A 22,298-nucleotide genomic window follows, 5' to 3' on the forward strand; every position below is an offset into this window, starting at 1 on the left:
TATGTGCCTTGTCTCGTTTCACACACACTCTGTGGAACTGTGTTGCATTAGCGGCTGAACATATTCCCGAAGGGGACGAACAGGATGGTTTCCTTGCTATGGTTCAGGATGGCAAGGATGCTATGTGTGAGGCCGTTCAGTCGGGTTTGGACTTGGTGGATTGTGTCAGCCGGTCCATGGCGGTGAGCACCGTAATGCGCAGGTTTGCGTGGTTGCAGAAGTCTGGGTTCGCTCCTGATGTGCAGTCCCGGCTCCTCAACATGCCCTTTGACGGTGAACACCTTTTTGGCAGCAAGGCTGACGAGAGCCTTGAGAGGTTGCAGACCTCCAAAGCTGCAGCGAAGTCGTTGGGCGCTGCAGTTCGCCAACCTCCGCCTTTTCGTCCTAGGGGACAGCAATGGAGGGGAGGTTCCTTTCGCTATTACTCATCCTTCAGTAAAGCGAGGGGAGCTAGCAGTCAAAGAGGCCATCGTAAGAGTGCCAGAGGTGGAAATAAAGGTACTCGAGGTGCCAAGGCCGCTTGGGCAGTTGCCTCTTTGCCCTCGGGCAACGCGGCAGCCGCTACCACTCAGTCATGAGGCCAGGTCCCATGGTTCGCCAGTTGGGGGAAGGCTGGCTCAGCATCTTGTAGAGTGGCAAGCCATTACTTCGGATGTGTGGGATCTGGAGATCATAACCCACGGCCACTGTCTTCCTTTTCGACAGAGGCCTCACGACAATCCACCAGGGAGCCTCTCTTTGAAGAGTCGGGATCCGCTCCTTGCGCAGGAAATTCAAGCCCTGCTGGAGAAAGGCACCATAGAACTGGTGCCTGTAGCGGAGAGGAACAAGGGATGGTATTCCCCTTATTTTTTGATATCGAAGAAAGACAGGGGATTGAGACCCATCATGGACTTGCGCGGTTTAAACAAACTCCTCAGGAAGGACAAGTTCAAGATGGTGACTCTTTCTCAAGTCCTCCAGGCCCTTCAACTTCAGGACTGGTTGGTGTCTCTCGACCTCAAGGATGCTTACTTCCATGTACCGATCCATCCCAAGCACAAGAAGTACCTAAGGTTCGCGGTTGGCGACTCGCACTTTCAGTTTCGGGTCCTGCCGTTCGGATTGACCTCCGCCCCAAGGGTTTTCACCAAGCTCATGGTGGTGGTGGCTGCGCATCTCAGGCAAGGGGGGATTCACGTCTACCCCTACCTGGACGATTGGTTGATCAGGGCGCGCTCTCCCGAGCAAGTCCTGGATCATCTGTCCGTCACCTGCCACTCCCTTCACAGGCTGGGCTTCTTCCTCAATTTAAAGAAGTCCCATTTTACACCAACGCAGCGGCTCCAGTACATCGGAACAGTGCTCGACACGTCCCTGGGGCAGTGTTTTCCTCCTCAGGTGAGGGCTCTTCACATTCAGCAGATGGTGCACAAGTTTCAGTTTGCCCAGAATCTCCCAGCGTCCGAGTTCTTGAGACTGCTCGGCCTCATGGCATCCTGCATTCTTCTGGTGCCAGAGGCTCGTCTGTGGATGAGATCTTTGCAGTGGGCAGTCAAGCTCCAGTGGTCTCAGTCCTCCGGCAGGCTGTCGGACCCTGTTCAGGTGCCGTCCTCAGCAGCCCAGGACCTTCTGTGGTGGGCCGTCTAGGGCAATCTGATGAAGGGGACCACATTTTGGCTGCCCTGGCCGGAGGTGACGATCGTGACGGACGCATCCCTCACGGGATGGGGAGCTCATGCCAACGAGTTGACAGTCAGCGGTCGTTGGTCTCCGTCGGAGTCCAGACTCCATATCAATCTGTTGGAGCTGAGGGCCGTCAGGCTAGCCCTGAAGGCTTTTCTGCCGACTGTGCGCGGAAAGAGTGTCCTGATTCTAACGGACAACACGGTGCCCATGCACTACCTCAACAAAAAGGGAGGGGGCACGGTCACTTCCGCTGTGCAGGGAGACGATGCAGCTCGAGTTCTGGGCCATCCAGCAGGAAGTTTCGATCTCGGCGGTTCATCTGGCCGGAGGGGACAACGAGACGGACGCTCTGAGCAGGCAGAGCACGATCTCTCACGAGTGGGAGCTGGCTCAGGAGATTCTCCTGGAGATCTTCGCCCTTTGGGGGACCCCTCAAGTGGATCTCTTCGCCTCCAGTGTCAACCGGAAGTGCGAAAGGTTTTGCTCGTGGGAATTTCCTCCAAAAGGAGCCCTGGGAGACGCGTTCGTGGTGGAGTGGTCGTTCACACTGCTGTACGCGTTTCCTCCAGTCCCCGTCATCCCGCAAGTGCTATGGAGGTTACGGAGGTTCGGTTCCCAGATGATCCTCATTGCTCCGGCGTGGGCCCGGAGGACGTGGTACCCGGACCTTCTAGACTTGTCCATCTGCCCTCCACGTCGTCTTCCCTACCGAGACGATCTGCTCTCACGGGAGGGGGGTCAGGTTCTCCATCCAGAGGTCAGATCCCTCAATCTTCACGCTTGGCTTCTGAAAGGTGGAGGTATAAGGATTGGGACCTCCCTGAAGACGTGATGGAGGTGTTGCTCTCGGCCAGGCGGCACCGTACCGTTGCCTTTGGAGAAAGTTCTGCGACTGGTGCAGAGTTCAGAATGCGGATCCTTTTGAATGTGACATTCCCATGGTTTTGTCTTTTTTGCTTTCTTTGGCCCACAGGGGCTTGCAAGTGGGGACCATTAAAGGTTACCTGGCGGTGCTGTCTATATTTAAGCGCTCATCTGAAGAGTGTTCCTATTTTAAGATTTCTTTAATTTCGCAGTTTTTGAAAGGGCTCACTAATGTGTTCCCTCCGTCACCTTTTTTGGTGCCAGGTTGGGATTTGAACCTTGTTCTTAAGTTTCTTATGGGTGCTCCGTTTGAGCCTTTACATTCTTGCCCTTTGAGGCTGTTGACTCTGAAAACTGTGTTTTTGGTTGCGGTTACTTCCGCTCACAGAGGGAGTGAGTTACAGGCACTTTCAGTTAAGCCACCCTTCACTGTGTTTCATAAGGACAGGGTTGTCGTTAGAGTTCGTCCTTCTTTTCTTCCGAAGGTGGTTTCGGAATTTCATTTGCGCCAGAAGGTTGTTCTTCCGGCGTTCTATCTTCCTCCACATCCTGGTAAGGAAGAGGAGAGGCTCCATAGGCTTGATCCTCGGAGAGCGTTGAGCTTTTATATTTCGCGCATGTCCCGGGTCAGAGTGGACGATCAACTTTTCATTGGTTATGCTGGAAAGCGCTTGGGACAAGCTGTGACGAAACGGACTTTGTCTCGTTGGATTATTTTAGCTATCTCCGAGTGTTACCGCTTGGCGGCTAAGGACCCTCCTCCAGCTGGCTTGCGGGCCCATTCTACCAGAAGAGTGGCTGTTCTGCAGAGGGGAGTTCCTATTCGTCACATCTGTGATGCAGCCTCCTGGGCTTCAGTACATACTTTTGTACGTCACTATTCCCTTGATTCCATCAGAGGACAAGATCTGGCCTTTGGCAAGGCAGTTCTCTATTCCGCAATTTGATTGGGCATGCTAAATTTGTATTCTAAATTCTTTCCCACCTCCTTGCTTGGTACTGCTTTGGGAGTCTGTCATAATACGTCGGAGGACCCAATCCCCTCGAAGAACAAGTTACTTTCTTACCTGGTAACGTTCTTTCGATGGGATGGTCCGACGACGTATTCCATGTCGCTCCCTCCCAAGCTGCAATCGCAAAAGAAATTCTGCAGCGGGGAAGGCAGGGAGGGAGCGATATGGAGTCGTCGGACCATCCCATCGAAAGAACGTTACCCGGTAAGAAAGTAACTTGTTCCTCTCTCCCTTAATATTATAGTAGGAGGAAACATGTTTAGCCTTTTTAGAGACAGATGGGGCAGAGCTAGGCACAGGTTCGCTGCTCCTGTTGGCATACCTTTGACATTGTGGAGGATATGGATTTTTAGGGGTATGAAATATAGGTCCTTTAAGTTCAGCACTAGACGGAAGTACTTCTCTAAATTGTATCTTTAGACCGTTAGTAGGTCGCTGAAATATTTTAAAATGGCAATAAGCCAATTCCTCCTCTAAGTTTAGGATAAACACATGCTTCCCTCATGAATAGTACTCTCTCATCCTGTGAAATGCCTCCACCTCCCTGGGCCTTGTCTCCACCCATGTGATCCTCTCACAGTACACCACCCCCAAGATTGGGATCAAGAATAGTCTACCCTCTCCTGGCCCCCTGGAGGAGACTGTAGTTAGGGTTTTAGTGGAGGATCTGCAGGATTCTCTACAGTGCCCAGCGCGAAAGCTACCCTTTTGTTTCGGCTATTGTTTTGTAATGTAGAGGGCATGGTCCAAATGGGGTAATAATTGGGAGCATTTCCGTAAATCATTCTGTGAACTAGTTCCTAGACTTTGAATTCGCACCTGGGGGTGCTATGCTGCATACTACTCTTTTTACAGCAATCCACGGTGGTAGTTTTGGTGCCGGGGTGATGTGTTATCTGTTACTTTTAATGCTGGTCTTCCTCAGGTATTTTCAAGGGGTGCTGAATAGGCGTATTTTGAGGTATGTATCAATGTTACTCTGGGGTTCGAATTTCGAATGCCTGGCATGTGGTGTTTGTTCCTTAACGTCCAGGCTCTGCTGGACCACCCCCACCCCCTTTCCAAAGCAGGCCACCGTGGAGCACAGACAGTCTCCTGTAATTAACCAGGGAGTCAGTGAAGTCAACTCTGCCCCCTGTGCACCCAAGTGTGAAATCACTTAGTATTAATCTTTAAAATGAGAGCCATTACCGGCCTGTGCTTTGATGATCACACCATGCACATCCCGTCACATCATGCATAGGCGACCTGGCTTCTAGAGAAACTGTGTTATTGCCATTCTGGTGTGACTCCAAAAATGGCTGCATTCCTCGTTTTTTGTAGATGTAAAAAAAAGAGGCAGATTTCCATGCGGAGTGGAGCCTCTATACCCGCATGAGAACTCTTAGAGAACGCTGATTCGTGTGCATTCTCTGTATAGAGACTATGTGGAAGAAAGAAATAGTCCTTTTCTACTGCCCCAACAGTTGTGTATAAAAGTTACCAAAATTACATAGAGCACCATTCTCTGTCAATAAACTATGGTCCGTGTGCTCATCAAAATGAGCAACGTTATGATTTGTAGAAAAATCAGGATTTGATCTGTGCCTTAGCTGCAACTGGTTGTCTCGGCTAGAAAAAGACCCAAATGCTCAGGCTTAACTTAAGTATTTGCTTTGCTCTTCTTCAATTGTTTGTAGTCTTTGCCGCTTTTATGTTACTTTAATGATTGTTATCACTTGTATGCCATGAATTATACTGCTGTCCTTTAGTTATGGCATGAGTTCTGTTGGCAGTATTTGAGCCTGCTTTGACATAAGCCAGCCAAGACCTATTGAATTCACTCATTCTTGCTTATAACATTGAGTTATAATTAGGCCGGGAGGATAGCTCAGCGGCAACACGTTTCTTGGAAGCAAAACAACAAACGCATAGCAACACAGGTTCGAATCGCGGGCTCGTACTTAGAAACTGTCCACGGTATTAAGAATGTTATAAAAGAACAATTATAATCAGTGCTGTCCTGGATCATCTCTCAGGCCATCTAATTTCCACGTAGTTGTGTGCCCCTACATGAACATTCAATATATTATGACAGAGAGTCCACAGGGACTACATTTCTTTTGGGAAAACTGTAGAGGGTCATGTTAAGGTTAAAACACGAAATAATAAAAGTGATACCTTCAGAACGGGACAAACTTCTCCAATGTAACCTTCAGAACCTCCTACAATACTCTAGGTGAGGGCCCTAGAACTGGACACAATAGGACCTATCAGACGATTGCAACGGAACAGAATATTCCAGTTGTGCTCTTGAAAATTACACAATGCACGAAATATGGCTCCCAGGACTGGTCACAATGCTCCAGATGTTCCCCACAGAGTTGGGCATACCCCAGAAGAGGACTCTAGAACTGAACACAGTACTCCCATGAGGCCTTCACAACTGGTAATAATATTCCAGATGTGGTCTTGAGAACTGTATACAATACTACAAATATGGTCTCTAAGGCTGGTCACAATACTCGAGATGTTCTCTCCAGATAAGGCCTCTAGAACGGGACACTGTATTCCAAATGAGTCCTTCAGAGCTGAGCACAGTAGTCCAAAAGAGACTTCTAAGTTTGGACGCAATACTCCAGATGTGATCTCTGGAACTAAACACAATATTCGAGGAGTGGCTCTCAGATCGATGCCCAATATTCTAGATCTGACCTCTAGAACTGGACACATTGATCAAAAGAAGACTGTACAATAGGTGTATGCTAGTTCTAGATTGACTCCCCTGTAGATTTGTCTCTACCCAGTGGCTGTAAAAGGATTAAACATGAGTTGCAATGCCACACTGATTCTCTGTAAATAGGCCTTCCCTTGACTTCATCTAAATCTGTTATTTTTTCCTCCTCCTGCACACAGATGCTGCCTTCCCCACTCATCGGCATCAATGGCCCTGGGGACGAGAAGCTGTTTCGGAGTCAGAGCGCAGACACTGAGCTGACAACGGAGAAGGAGCGTCTGAAGAAGATGCTTTCAGAAGGGTGAGGAGCTCTTGCTGTCTTGTGAAAGAAGGGATGACTTTCAAGCTTTAATCTGCTCCACATAGCATGTGGATGGTGGGACCGTGCTAGTTTTGGGATTGTGGAGTTAAGGCAGATCACGTCTGCAGCCCAAACCATACCAGTGTTTCTCCCTGTGATTTCAATGAATCATTTCCTGTTTCAGTTGTTGTGCAATTGGAAAGGGTGTTCTACTGGATATAAAACTGATTGTGTATCCATCTCTTTCTTTTTCCGATGTTCTTTCCAATGTTAACGCTAAACCTAACTTCAAACTTGAGAGAATTAGCCATTATCTCCGGCGGTCATTGAAGGTTGGGACCCATATGTCTGTAACTAGAGCTTGTACAGAGGAGGAGGTACTCCTGAATCTATCAGTTGTAGCCACTAGTAGTCATCTAGGAAACCACTGCATCCAAAGCTAGCTCATCATCCATGGTTTCTGACCTCCCCCTCTTCAATTTATGCCATGGTCTCTGGCAATATTACCTCCATATGTTTTGGCCAAAGAGTGGAATGCTTCTTTGCCTAAAATGTTATACTAAATGAGGCTGGCTGAGTAGGTTGTAATAGCTCAAAGAATACAAGTAATTATAAAACTTCCACACACAAAGCACAGCAGTACAGATATGCCTGACCCTCAGTTGTGAGTCATTGAGGTGCAGCTGATGGCCTGGAATGGGCTGTAGATAGCACAGTATTTTGTTTCCACCACAAATAACAGGACATCGTGACAAGGGGTTGTTCTTAGCATGGTGTTTGTGCACAGGATGTAATGCTGATGTAAGGGTGCAGAAGGAGTAGACTGACACACAGGTGGTATGGTTGTTTGTATAAACTTTTATTATACCAGAAATAAAGAGAAATCCTACCTCCTCACCTAAAATACTAAGGATTCAGTCAGGATGTTCATGTAAATTAAGAGTCCACTGTCCTGTGTCAAAAAAACCTACTTCTGTCCAATACACTTGTAACTAAACTAAAGAAGTAGTGGGTCTTGGTGGTACAGAAGAATGGCTCCCTTTTTGTGGACCACAGATTACAGTTCCAATTCATAGGTGGGATATTTACCTAAGGTAATGACTCCCTTCCCAGGTCTCAATCCTGTTCAAAGGCACAAACAATGTTCCAGATTGTAAAGCAGTGAAGTTCTCAGTTCAAACCCAAAAGGTAAAGTTACAGTTCAAACATCAACATTCCTTATTGCCCATAGTTGTTCCTACACTATTGGGTTCCTGGAGAATGCCTCCCTTCTCCATGTATTTTGTTCTCAGTGTTTTCACAATGTCAGGGGAATTACATCCTTCCCCTGACTTTCCATGGCTTTGTGCTGACACTCTCTTGACTTTTATTTTCACAGTTTCAAAACGCTTCGGGGAATGTCTCCCTTCCCCACGACTTTTCTCAGGCTTGACTCGGCCCCCATTGCCAGGCAGAATGACTTCCTACTCCTGGTCTCTTTCTCAGGCTTTTTATCAAGGTTCACAATGCCGGGGGTCGGGGGGGGTGGGATTACACCCTTCCCCTGAACTTTCTCAGGTTTTAAATCACAGTTCACAATGCCGGGGGGGAATGACTCCCTTCCCCTGGCTTGGACCAACTTGGTTCAGTAACCTGCCAAGTGTGGCCTGGTAGTTTTGCTTGGATGGGCTTACGCCCCTTTTATCCTAGTCTTCAGTCTTTCCGCTAGTACTGTGACAAAAAAAGATGACCACTACCCTTCCCCTTGGCTCCTCACAATTTGTGGAGTGTCTCTAAACCGACCATGTGATCTGGCTTTCTTTGCTTCCTGGGCTTCCCCACTAGACCCAGCAAGGGTTTGGCAGTTCTCTCTGGCCTCTCTGTATCGGACACAGCCCTTTCCAGTCCCCAACGCCTTCCCGACAACTCACATACCTTTGTGCATGGTCCACAAGGGTTACGGCTTCTCCTGGGCATCTGTCAACAGCAGTGGGGTTCCTATGTCTTCCATGGACTTCTGCTGACCTGCAGCGGCTCCACCACTGTTTTCGACTTCTTCCCGCTTGTGCTGCTTTTCTTCTCTGCACCTCCCAGGCTTCAGGAATGCCTGGGGTTTCCGTCCATCAGCTTGCTGTGCTGTCCTTCCTACTTAGACCAGATTCAGACCTCTCTGCTCCCTCCTCTGCGTCCCGATCTCCTTCCTATTCTCGCGCCGTACCGCCTTCACTCAGGGCGAGCTAGACCCTTTGGTAAGTCCTTTTATCTATTTTTATTTTGAAGTCATCAAAATAATTAGAACGTGTATGTACGTTCTCTTAAGGACTCTACATTGCTTTGCATGTTCTCCTTGTGCCAGTACTTTCCAGGGAAGTCTTTCAAACATCATCCCTACTCTTCCTCGTCCCAGTTAATCTTGGGTTATTAATGCTATTGGGGCAAATGGAAGTGTGGGCTAGGATTAGCATACTCTTTTTCCCTTAGATGGCCATCCCCCGGGCAGTCTCTCCCCTTAAGAGCCACGCACTGAGTACCACCCTCAGGGGGAGTATCGGGTAGCAGCCTCACCTCCCTGGCCTCCTGGGAAGGGGCTCCCTTTTGGGGAGACGTGACAACATTTGAGCATTCCTCACATTGGACTTTCTTGAAAAGTATTCCACATGGTTGCAATGGGGTTTATTATTTCTATGTGCTACTACTGGATAGCAGCACAGATTCTGAGACGTAGAAGAGTTTATTTGAATGAGCCTTGTTTCATCTTTCGACTATATTATTGATGAAATAGACCCCAAAATGTCCTCAATTACCCACTGTTATGTCAGGAGTATTCCCCAGGGCACTTTACACAGTCCCTTCAATGATGCATAAGATGATTGTGGTCATCCTCTTAGTGATGTCCAATGAACCTAAGTGTCTGATCATCATCCCCTCATTGATTTCTGAAAATCTAAAAGCATGATCATGATTCCCATTGATTTACAGAAAACCTAAAAGTGTGATCATTGTCTCCTGTGATGTGTCAGAGAATGTAAGATCGTGTGCTTCATTTTCTCTTGTATGCCTGAGACACAAGGATTGTGATGTCTGGGCATTATAAAGCACACATATTGCACCGGGTATCTTTGTGCCTGAGATGGTGTCTTCAAAATGCACCATAAGAGCAGATTGTTTAGAATGATGCAGATTTAGACAGGGAGCTTCTTCCAGAGATTTGGGGCCAAGTCTAGAAAGCATGCCAATGATGTGTCCATACCAGGCACATGAGACTTCTAGCTGGAGCTGGCTGTAGGAACAGTGGGATCGAACATACGTGGACTGAAGAGTGTTATTGGTGTCTCCTTGTAGATGCCCTGAAAGCCAGGGGTGTAATTCTCGCTCCCTCTGGTTTTCTCAAAGAGCCTTAAGCGTGTACTCCTTGTCCGCTCACTGTTGCTAGGAGAACCATCAGAGTCCCCTGTGTGATTTTCTGAGAACCTAATAGTGTGCCCACCATCTGCTTACTGATATTCACAGAACCGATGAGTGTGATCATCAGCCCTTCAGTGAAGTCCCAAGAACATAATGCATGTGATCATTACCTTCTCATTAATGTTCCAAAAATCTGAGCAACATCATTGTCCCCACGCTGTTGCTAAGAGAACCTACAAGTGTGATAAACTTCCCCTGTGTGATGTCCAGGCATCTACCAATGTGGCCAGTATCCCCTTAGTGATGGGTACCTATTCATGTGATTTGTTCCCCTTCATTGATGGTGCGAGAACCTCTGAATGTGATAATTGTTTATTCTGGCATGCCTAAGAGTGTTCATTATTGTACCCTCAGCAATGTCCTGAAAACCTAAGGTTTGGAACATAATGCCCTCTGGTATATCCACAAACCTAATAGTATGCTGATATTGTCTGAGCACGGATTCCAAGAAGCCTTTTCTATAAAACTGTGCTTCAAATGTCTTTTGAATTATTAGATACTTAAAATATTTCAACATTGCATACATACTTCCTCCCACATAATAAATGGACATACTGGATATGATAATTTCATCACATACCATATTGAAATTCACCAAGCCCAGCAACCTGAACGGGTTAGCTCATATTCTGAATGGCTTTTAGTTTCTGGTTTGCAGGCAGCAGCGAGCTGGTCTAGCCAAACTCTCTTAAATGTCTACTCATGATCTTTCGACAAATCCCATACTTCACTTCAGGAAGCGTTTTTCATCTAAGAATCCTGCCAGAGGCCTCTCATATCAATTATCTTTTTGAGTTTTTTCGAAGTATGTTTCTTAGTGTATGGATGTACCTGTTCCCACCCTGAAGATGTGGTCAAAGGAACAAGTGATTGCTTTTTGGTAAACTTGAGTTGAATTGTTACACATGATCTGTGTAGCGGTTGGAAAAATCCTGGTGAAAAAACAGCTGAGTCTCATTTAAGCCTGAGAAACTTTCACCAACAATGCAAAAATGTCACAGTTGAAGAGAAATCTGGCTATAATTGTAAACAGCTCAGAGGCTACAGTGCTATCTAATGATTGGTGGTGAAACCTAGTATTAATTAAATTCACCCTCCTACAACTATTACTTAAGTGGAGAAATGCACTGAAATGAATCTTTAGTCTTTGATAAAATTACCCCAATCCAACAGGATTTAAATGATACCATGTTAAAGGTTCATGCCCATTTGTATCTATCTATTTTCCCCCCTATTTCCCTTTTCATTAGTTTAAACCTCTGTTTTTGCTTTGCTAGCTGCTTTCTGGAGAATCATTATACACCTGGTGAAAGTTGGGCTGACCTCTCCACTTAGACTCGAGACAAGACATTTTTGGTTTAACATTCTTAGTATTTTAGACCATTCTCTAACCTTCCCTTTCTGTAGAAGGCTGTAGAAAGATGGTGTCCTTGCTCTGTGCCACATATGGAACAATCAATGTCCCTTTCAAACTTGCTTCCACGCATGGAACATCACCAAGATGGCAAAATCTCCTGGAGATAGGCAACATCCTTTTGGCATCCGATAATGGGGCACCTGTTTGCTTGTACTGATGGATCTCTCGGCTTCATTCATGATGACGGACTATGGGGCATTCTTGCATTAATGCCAATCATTGTGTTCACTGGTTTAGATTTTACCTGTCAAATATGTTTCAATTGAATTCCATGCATAATTGTAGTCTGCTAGATTGATGACTTTGTGAAATGTGGGGTGCGTCAGGGGTCTATTACAGCACTGATCTAGTTCATTCCGTATAGGTAATCCATGGGGGATCTGGTTGCAGGGTGTGGGTCTCCATTCATAAGCATGTTGAGGGCAACATTCTTATCTGAGGGTGTTGACTGAGGAGGATGCCTGGGAAGTGCCTTTCTTTGTGCTATGGGGACATGCTGCAAATTAAACCTGCAAACCATGCGTTTCTTTTTTTACCCCAAGTGGGTCTCACTGTAGGGTTTAGTCTGGACTGCAAGGATGGTATTGTCGCTAAATATGTACCTGCTGCATGTTCACTTTCTTTTGCACTGTCGGCTATCTTTAACTCTTTAAGTTCTCTTAGGACATGTATATACACTATGGGAGGGTTAGAAGAAGGAAGCAGATGCTTTATTGACATTTCTACTTGTTTGTTTATTAAATGATAAGAAAAAGGCCTATCTTTCCCTTTTGCTATGTGTGTTTACTGAGCCTATGTAAATAACTAAGGTGCTTGCCCGTCGTCAAGAAGTCATAAAAATAAAAGGTCAGCTGTCCAAAAACAAATCCTAACTGACCCTACCACTTTTCTTAATAAATGAACTTCCGGAGAATGTCTTCCTTCTCCTGATTGTCTTTTCTCTAAGGGTTTCTTCTTTGACTCATAGTTTTTATTTGTAGGTTCATTTCAAATAGTTTCTTGTCACCTTCTTTTCAAGTTCTTGTAGCTCTTTCATAGCTCCTCTGGGTTTTCTCTCTGCCTTATGGATTGTTTTTCAGGAATACCTTTTAATGTTTTCTCTCATCTTTTGCTCCTTAGTGATGTGCCTTTTATATTTATATAAGATATACTGTCTTAACTGATGTGCTTTCTTGGTCGTTAATGTTCGCCCTCGCCTGGATTGTTTTGGTTTGTATTTCTTTTCTCCCAAGGGTTTCAGTGGCACTCCCTTCTTACAATTCTATTTCTGGTTAAGTCTCTATGTTGTGCTCCAGACTTACTGTTCTCTCCCAATGGTTCTATTGAGGTTCATTTTCCTTTATTGCAATATTCTTTCTCTGATTTGTTTTATTCTTCACTTCTTAACGTATGTAGTATCCCCCCTCTTCCAGAGTAGTTGTCGCCAAGTGCTTAAGGATATCTTTTTCATGTTTAACTGTGATTCTTTCCTTCGTAGCTTATTCTCTCTCTCCCTGATTTGTTCCACTTTTCATTTCATAGGGTGTGTGGTCCATTCCCCTCTTCCCAGGGTATTTTTGTCCCATGTGTAATAAATGTTTTTCTAGCCTTTTATTGTGTTTCCCTTTCTCACATTATTACACTTCTGTTGTATTAAATTTAATTTCACTGTCATCCGTTTCACTGAGAAGAGTTCCTTGTACTTCTTAATGATACCCTGGCAGCCTTGTGGCTCTCACTTCTCCATGTTTTGTTGAATGCTGTGGGGAAACATCTGGTGTTGGCTGGTGTTCGCTCGTTTTTCTTTGGTCATACGTCTTCTCAGCCTTAACCTCTTCTCCAATGTCCTGCTCTCACTGTCCTCTCTGTGTGCAAGCAGGCAACACTGTGGATATCTGGATAGTTCGCTGACTTCACAGTGTAGTGGTTTTGGTGTTGTTGTACGGCCACCTGCCCCATCACAAAGTCATTGTGGGCACGCCACCACATCTTATCCTCAGTGTTTCTCTCCTTTGTTTGGATGCTGTGCATCCACTGCACATCCGCTGCTTTGCTCTCACTCTCAGGGCAATTCCGAAACTCGCAGGCTCAGTAGCTCTCCTTACCGCCACCTCTCAGGTGTTACGCAGTCAGGGTGCTTCCTCTTCACCTTGCCTCTGCGTGTTTCTCCTGTCTCCTCATCTCAGTTAAATGGAGATTTTCTTTTTAAAAAGACATATCTTCTTTCTTGATTCAACAGTATATTTTAGTTTTGTCTGCAGCCACATCTCTGGATTTGACACTGTTCTTTACCTTTGATAGTCCCATGCATCCGACCATGGGATATGTCTTAGGGAGATCCTATGGAAAGGGGGTCCTTGGCCCCAACGGGGGAGTCTCTCCCAGTGAGGTCCCACTTGCCCAGATCCATAGGGAGTGTTTTGCAAAGCGGGCTCGCCTCTCTAGCCTCAAAGGGGGAGGGTCCCCCTTGTGGAGAAGGGACATATTCTCTTGATTCATTACAACACCCTAAAGAAGAGGTCTCGCTTTACTACAAGATGTATCACCGGTCTGCTATGGGATTACCAATACAGGCTCCATCCCATATGTAGCACTGAAGCAACCACCATCCAGGTGGTCAACAACGCCCTTCAGATTATCAAAAATGGGGACTTGTGCCTGCTAGTCCTCCTGGGTCTCTCGGCTGTATTCGATAGTCGAGCATTAGACACTATTGTCCCTCCTTGCACAAGATTGGCTTCTCCTGCACTGTCCTGAAATGGTTCACAGCCTATCCATCAAGCAGACACCAGGCTATTCAAAAGGGCTTCTTCGGGTCAAAATTCTTCCTTGTCTTCTGTGAGTTCCCTCAGGGTTCCATTCTCTCCGCTGTTATCGTTAACCTCTATATGGAACAGCTGAGCTTGGTCTTACATGCCCCCAACATCACGATAGACCAGTATGCAGATGCTATACAGTTGTACTTAAAGCTCAAAGGCCCACAAGATGTTGATCACCTTATCTCATGCCTTGCAACCCGAGTCAAACATGGATGATGACTGCTTAAAAATGAACCAAACCCAGACCACAATCATAGTCCTGGACCACTCATTCACACAGGAACCCACTCCAGTGGCAAGGCAAAATGTGCTTGGACGGGTTTAACCCTCACCTCCTCCACTCGGGGAAATCCATAGGATTCATTGTTGATGGCAATCTAACCTCCCAAAAACACATCACAAAAAAGGCACACATGTTTGGTATCAGATTGTTCTACTCTGCAAGACCCTTTCAGAGGGAATATGCCCTTTCCCAAGCCCCAGAACATCTGAATGGTGGAGCAGCCCCTAGTGATCTCCCACATCAATGTTGGTAATACCCTCCTCACTGGGCACCCGGCAGCTAAACTGAACCCTCTCAAAGCAACCCATCACGCTCTGGCTCACCATTACTCGCATGACAAGGCATAAAATAAGCAGTGTCGCATAGCAATTTGCTATGCAATTCTGTAGGTTTGCTAATCAAATGGATACTTGTGTAGCAATGTTAGCTATTAAAGTTGCCCTCTTCAATGAAAGCACAGCTCACAGTTTTGTAACCTGTAGGTTTCATACATCTAGTAACTGGTGCTCAACCCATACTCCTTGACATTCTATATTATCACCCTGTTGCTTTATACCAGGTACCCTGAAAGTGAGATGACCACAAACTACAATATTCCACCTACTTTGCCCAGTTCTCTGCCTGCTACAGTCTACTCTGCTTAGTCTAGTTCTTTCCTCTTAAATAATGAATACGCAAAGCAGACTAGATCCTTGCGCAAAGTAGTGATCAATTGTTCCATACAAACTGTACATCTACAGATCTACTAGTTGGCATTCAGAGATCGCTTTGCTGTATGATTGTATTCTATATTACCACCTATGGGAGACAGCTGGACAAACTGTTTTAGAGCCGTTTTATCATATCTATTTGTGTGCATTCATGCAGCCAACCTTTTACATTTTACAGACACTCGTCTATGGCTCACAAAGTCTTTTCGCCCACTCACGTAGTCGAGTAGATTTTATGAAAGGTGAGTAGCATATACAAGAGATGTTTGAAACTTTTAAACATTTACTTTGTTTGCAGTAAGTGTCAAAGGTTTCACTGTACATTGCTGGAGTCTGGGTGGCAGCATTGTGCCAAACATAAAGCGGGTTTGTAGTGACATGTATCCTAATTTCTTGTCCTCTGTTGCTATGGGTCGTTTGCATTACTCTTAGCTTGAATAGGTAAACTAAGTTACCTGCCGGTCTAGCTGAAGTTTAAAGAATTTGTAAATTCTGACTCCTCACTAATGTTTTATTTCAGTGGTACGCAAAACTGCTGTATTGTTGCTCATTTCTTGTCTTGGGATCAAATAACCTCTGGTGACATTAGCAACATTAGTACAAAATTGCTAATCAAATGGGTCCATTTGCTAATCAAAACATTTTCAATTAGCAAACTCTGCTAATCAATTTTTAAAGACTAATTTATGCCTTGCATGAAGACATTTTAGCACATCAACCCCACTTTGCCTGAACTACACTGGATACCAATTCCAGCTTGAGCCTGGTTAAAAAAAAAATGCTACACCTACAAGTTAATCACCACTGGTACATGGGTCTACACAACAGCCAAACTAATAACATCAGGTAGCACACGGGCATCTTGCAGTAAGACCAAAAATCACTCCCAAAACCTACTGATGGGCGACTTTAACATCGGCTACAACGATCCAGACAACAAGCATGCCCACCCAATAACAGCCCTACTTAACGACCACAGACTCACCCAAAAAGTCCTTTCACCTACTCACATGAAGGGTAGAACCCTCGAATGGGTATCTGAACGTAACTGTAACATTACCATTACAGACATTATCCCCCAAACTTGGACTGGCCACTACCGGATTAACTTTACGGCCTCACTAGATCCCCTCACCCCCAAAACTATTAGCATGATACCTTCCTTACCCACCAGAAGTAAAAAAAAGACATCTCTGCTGAAAAACTCACCCCCCCTCCTCCTCCCGACCATCAACAACCTGGAAAATAATACTTACCCAGACATCCTAGTGGACATATTCAACCACGCCATGACCAAGGCATTAGACACTATTGCCCCCATTAAACTACGCAAAAGCAAACAGGAAGCGCATTTGAATGCCTGGTTCACCCCCCAACTTAATGAACTAAGAAAACGGAAAAGAAAATTACAAGCCATCTGGAGCAACTCGCCTACTGATAACAACAAAGCCAAGCTAGCCCAACTCTCCAAACATTATAAGAAAGAAATTATCAACACAAAGAAAAACCTATTTGATCACAGAATCACAAAGGCCCAATCAAATACAAAGGAACTATTCTCCATCCTCCGCGAAATGTAATCCCCAATACAACCAGTCGACACTGTCCCGAAGGATAAGACTTGGTGTACCAATATACAGAACGCCTTATCAAACAAAATCTCCTCCCTCCAACTCAAAATAACAAAGAAAAAAAGACTCCCTGCCCATTGCTGACCAATTAGCACCACCGCCTGCTGAGCACAAGACGATTCCACCCTTCAGCTTCAAAACAATCTCAATCATTGATACCGAAAAGGTTATACTCTCCTTGAAACCTTCCAACTGCACGGGCGACAGTTGCCCAACGCAAATAATAAAAGATGCGGCTAGAGACTTAGCCCCTTTCATTTGAAAGTTAATTAACTCCTCCTTTAAATCTAACACAGTACCTACTAATCTGAAAAAATCCTGGGTCCTCCCCCTACTGAAAAAACAAACTCTCGACCCTTCAATACCCACCAACTACAGGCCCATCACTACTGTACCCTTTTTACTTAAAATTATTGACAGAGTAGCCTATCTACAGATTCAAGATTACCTAGAAACAAATTATCTACTAGGTTCACGACAATCAGGATTCCGCCCTCTCCATGGCACTGAAACAGCCCTGCTAGACCTTAAAACAAAAATTGAGGAGCTAAAGGATAATGGCAAAACTGCCCTGCTACTACTGTTAGCAGCATTTGACTTGGTGGACCACGTAGTACTATGCAGCCACCTAAGACTCGCTGCCAACTTCACAGAAGAAGCCATCGCTTGGGTTCAACCATTCTTAGCCAACCGGACAATGAGAGTTTTCTCTACCTCCTCTTGAGCCGATCCCATCCAAATAACATGTGGAGTCCCACAGGGATCCTGTGTCTCACCCACTATGTATAACATCTTCACCAAGCCACTATTCAACAAGTTGTACAGACTGGGTGTCACTTACACTAATTATGCTGATGACGCCCAGATCCTCATACCCCTTTCGGGCAACTACGAAGAGGACTTGGGTTTGGTGAACAAAATATACATCCTCATTCAGGCATGGATGGCATCCCATGGCCTCTGCCTGAACGATGACAAAACTGAGATCTTGCTCCTCGGATCTGACTCTGACCTAAAAAAAACTAACCTCCAACTATACGTCCTTTAAAGGCATGGTCTAGTAAAAAATGTTATTTAAAAAATAGATAGACAACATAAAAAAAAATACTAGCATTCTCTTTTTTGAAATGGATGCCCTCCTGTGCTGGCTTTTGCTTTTGCGGCACTAATGAAGGAAAAGCCAGCCAGCTGTAGTAAACAAAAGCTACCGCTGGGTGGCTTTCCCTTCATTAGTGCTGTACGCGGAGGATGGGGACCGGAGACCAGAGCATGAAAGCTGCAGCTGAATCTTGGTAAGTGCTATTTATTTTTTAAAAAAAATAAGCACTAGCTGTGTTTTTTTTCTAAGTTTTCCGGGCTGGAGGAGCCCAGAAAACTTAGAAATAAAACAGCAGCTTTAAAAACGTATTTATGTTTGCGGTCGCTTTTGAAGCGACCGCAAACATAAATACAACGTTATTGTGTTGGAAAACGCTGCAGTTTTTCTTTCCAAGTTTCTCAGGCTCCTCCGGCTCGGAGGAGCCTGAGAAACTCGGAAAGAAAAACCGCAGCGTTTTCCAACACAACCGCGTTGTGTTTCTGCCTGCTGTGGCTATCACTTTGGGTCTCCGGTGAGCACCGGAGACCCAAAGTGAAAGCCACAGCAGGCAGAAATACAACGCGGTTATGTTTACATGCCGCGTAGTGTTTCTACCTACAGCTGATTTCCCATTAAGGGCTCTCAGGCTCCCCGTGGGGAGCCCGAGAGACCCAAATGGGAAATGCTAAATGCTGCGTTGTTTCTGCCTAAATCTGCTTTCCCGCCCCAAATGGGAAAGCAGATTCAGGCAGAAACAACACGGTTGTTTTCCGCAATGCCGCGTTGTTTCTGCCTGAATCTGCTTTCCCATTTGGGGCTCTTGGGCTTCCCGTGGGGAGCCCGAGAGCCCCAAATGGGAAAGCAGATTCAGGCAGAAACACAACGCGGTTGTGTTGGAAAAAGCTGCGGTTTTTCTTTCTGAGTTTCTCAGGCTCCTCCGAGCCGGAGGAGCCTGAGAAACTTGGAAAGAAAAACTGCAGCGTTTTCCAACACAATAACGTATTTATGTTTGCGGTCGCTTCAAAAGCGACCGCAAACATAAATACGTTTTTAAAGCTGCGGTTTTATTTCCTCCAGCCCTGAAAAACTTAGTAAAAAACCGCAGCTAGTGCTTATTTTTTTTTTTTAAATAAATGGCACTTACCGAGATTCAGCTGCAGCTTTCCTGCTCTGGTCTCCGGTCCCCGTCCTCCGCGTACAGCACTAATGAAGAGAAAGCCACCCAGCTGTAGCTTTTGTTTACTACAGCTGGCTGGCTTTTCCTTCATTAGTGCCGCAAAAGCAAAAGCCAGCACAGGAGGGCATCCATTTCACAAAATGGATGCGCCCATGTGCTTGCTTTTGCGAATTTTGAGCTTGAATACCTCAAAATTTTGCATAGGAAGTTTTAAAAAAGAGAATGCTAGTATTTTTTTTTATGTTGCCTATCTATTTTTTAAATAAAGTGTTTTACTAGACCATGCCTTTAACATCGATAATAACATTATAAAAGTTATGCCAGAGGTAAAAACCCTAGGATTTTACCTGGACTCCTCTTTCAACCTCAAAAAACAAGTTAACTCCGTCTCCTCCTCCACTGCCTACACCTGCTAATTAATCCGTGCTGGCAGACCATTCCTGTCTAATGCCAGCTGCATTACTTTGGCCAATGCTCTCATCATGTCTAGATTAGATTACTGTAACGCCTTGTACTCAGGAGCCAACAAGTATGTTACAGACAAACTTCAAAAGCTGCAGAACAATGCTCTAGGAGCAGCTCTGAACATCCCTCACAGAGAGCATATCTCTAGATTTAGGAAGGAAGCCCATTGGCTATAAATAAAGGACAGAATCCTCCTTAAAACTATATCCCTCACATCCAAATGTCTCAACACTCTAGCACCTCCTTACCTATCGGAAAAAATGACTAGGAAACTCAACTCCCGACCCTTGAGATCTGCCAACACCTTCCTACTTGTCATCCCTAGATTCAAACTTACCACAGCTGGAGGAACCAGCTGTCCAGTTAAAGCTGCTCAAGCATGGAATGCACTCCCTACTGACCTCAGAAGCCCTCTACCTTACGCCAGATTCAGATTCATCGCCCTCAAATGGCTCAGTTCCAACGATTCATAATCTCTTCACTCCTCAATAACTATTGTCTAAGACCCTGCTACGTATCCCACACCCCTGCTACTACTGCAACTATAAATGTACTGTATCCTGTATTGTAATTCACCTTTGTATTCATATGTATGTACTATATCCTGACAAGCACTGTAACTAAGTTTCGAGATTTCTTGTATTGCTGCGCCCAGCTGCCCAAGGGCTTGGTGCGCATTATCAAATAAACAAACAAACCATCACGAGACTGGAAACTTGACTGGCTTACAACAAGAAAACCATTAACCTCAAACTCTCTTACTCTCCTGAAAAAAGTTAATCTCCTCGACACCACCATGACAATTAAAGATGGCCAGCCACTGACTACAGTAGATCGCAAACCAACCGACCATGCCAGCTACTTGAAAAGTGACATCTCCCACCCAGTGCACACAAAACATACTACAATATTCAGCCAAGCATTAAGATACAATCGAATATGCTCGGACACAAGGGAACCGGATAAAAACATACAAACTTTGAGATCAGACTTCTTAAACCATGGAGACAACCACAGAATTGTGGACATATAGAAAGATAAACGCAGATAGCCGCACCCAATCGGCTCTCATACTACTGGACATATCAGCCTCCCTTGACACAACGCTAACAAAGAGACTGGAGGAATGTGTCATTAAAAGCTGTGCACTCCAATGGCTCACCAACCGAACCGAAAGAACCCACCTACCGCCATTTACATCAAACACTAAAAATATCACCTGCGGTGTACCACAAGGATCAAGCCTCTGCCTGCTTCTCTTCAACATTTACATGAACTCCCTAATGACTCATTCAGATCCATGGACTGATAGACTACAACTATGTAACTAATCTTCAAGATATCTTCCGATCGAGACCCTGACAACACCCTCAACAAATGCCTCACAGACATAAACACATGGATGACAAACCACTTCAAGCTAAATGCAACCAAAACAGAAATAATTATCTACCCTCCGGAAGACAATGCATCACAGGCATACCTGACTTGGTCAATGAGCATGGGAACCCAATTGGAGACATTGACAGTGATAACAAATCTGGGCATTCTCATATACAACACCCTCTTTTTGGAACCACAAATCAAAACAATAACACATTTTTTTACCTCCTGCGATAAATAAGAGGGATCCTCGCTTACCTCAAGTTTCCACCCAGTACCCTTGCGATCATCTCTTTGGTATTATCATGAATAGCCTATGCAAATAGTCTCTATCTTGGAATGCCAGAACGCCTCACAAAAAACGATGCAACCGAAACACTGCAGCAAGGCTACACCTGAGACTAAATAGAAAGAACCACATCACAGCAGCCCTGAAAAGTCTGCACTGGCTGTAAAGAAATGCATTAACTTCAAAGCCTTCTGCATTGCCCATATATCACTACACGGATAAGGAGCCGAATTCCTCCAAGCTAGAATCACCCATTACCAACCAGCAAGAGATTAAGGTCAAGCAACGACCTCCAAATAGAAACAAGACAGTATGAGAAAAGGACATTTGGAGGAGCCGCCTTCTCCTATCTGATATTCAAACTATTGAACTCAGTATCGAAGTAAATGAGAACAGCGGAAGACCTCCCAACGTTCAGAAAATGACCAAAAACATGGCTATTCAACTCACTGAGATAAACATAGACGCACGCCTCTACAAACCATATTCCTGGACCTAGAATGGAAAATCGAAAGTAAAGCTGCTCAGCACCAAGATATCAATAGAAGCCAACTAACCAAGCCCCCCTTCCCTTTTCCACACATCCACAATCACTCATGTACTACACACGACCAGAGGGCTAGTGAAACCAACCCACCATAATACTTAAACCACACAACACTCTCTAATCATACTACAAACCCAATATCTGCATACAACAGACAAATCAGACACTGTACACAACCCCTCAGGTCACAAGCCCAGTGCACAGGACATAAAAATACATGCCCAGATGCTAGTTTCTCCTAGTTCAGCACACATCGACAGATGAGCACAACCTGTATCCTAACCTATCCACTTTTCATACAGAGCCACGTGAGTGTCTGGAGACAATGTAAATTCAGCAGTGCACTGTATAAATCAACAAATCATAAACGCATAAACCTCCATCGTCCGTGTCAAGCGATGCACAAACGAGAGTGCAGTTGATGAGCATTTTTCAGAAGCTAATCATACCCTTGATGATCTCAAAATTGCTGTACTCCAGGGTAATTTCAGGACTGACTAAGCCAGAAACACCC

At 45.2% G+C, this 22,298-nt stretch overlaps 1 protein-coding gene across 2 annotated transcripts in view; it reads left to right on the plus strand.

Annotated features, from left to right (window-relative positions):
• Window positions 1-22,298, plus strand: part of HOMER3 (homer scaffold protein 3) — a 1,163,927-nt gene that overhangs the window by 875,916 nt on the left and 265,713 nt on the right. For both annotated transcript variants that reach the window (XM_069649165.1, XM_069649166.1), the window contains exon 5: window positions 6,441-6,562. In XM_069649165.1, the coding sequence (XP_069505266.1) occupies window positions 6,441-6,562 (122 nt within the window). The remainder of the gene's footprint in view (window positions 1-6,440; window positions 6,563-22,298) is intronic.

Source organism: Ambystoma mexicanum, chromosome 1p, assembly GCF_040938575.1.
Source record: "Ambystoma mexicanum isolate Mex_15411 chromosome 1p, UKY_AmexF1_1, whole genome shotgun sequence".
NCBI lineage: Eukaryota > Metazoa > Chordata > Amphibia > Caudata > Ambystomatidae > Ambystoma > Ambystoma mexicanum.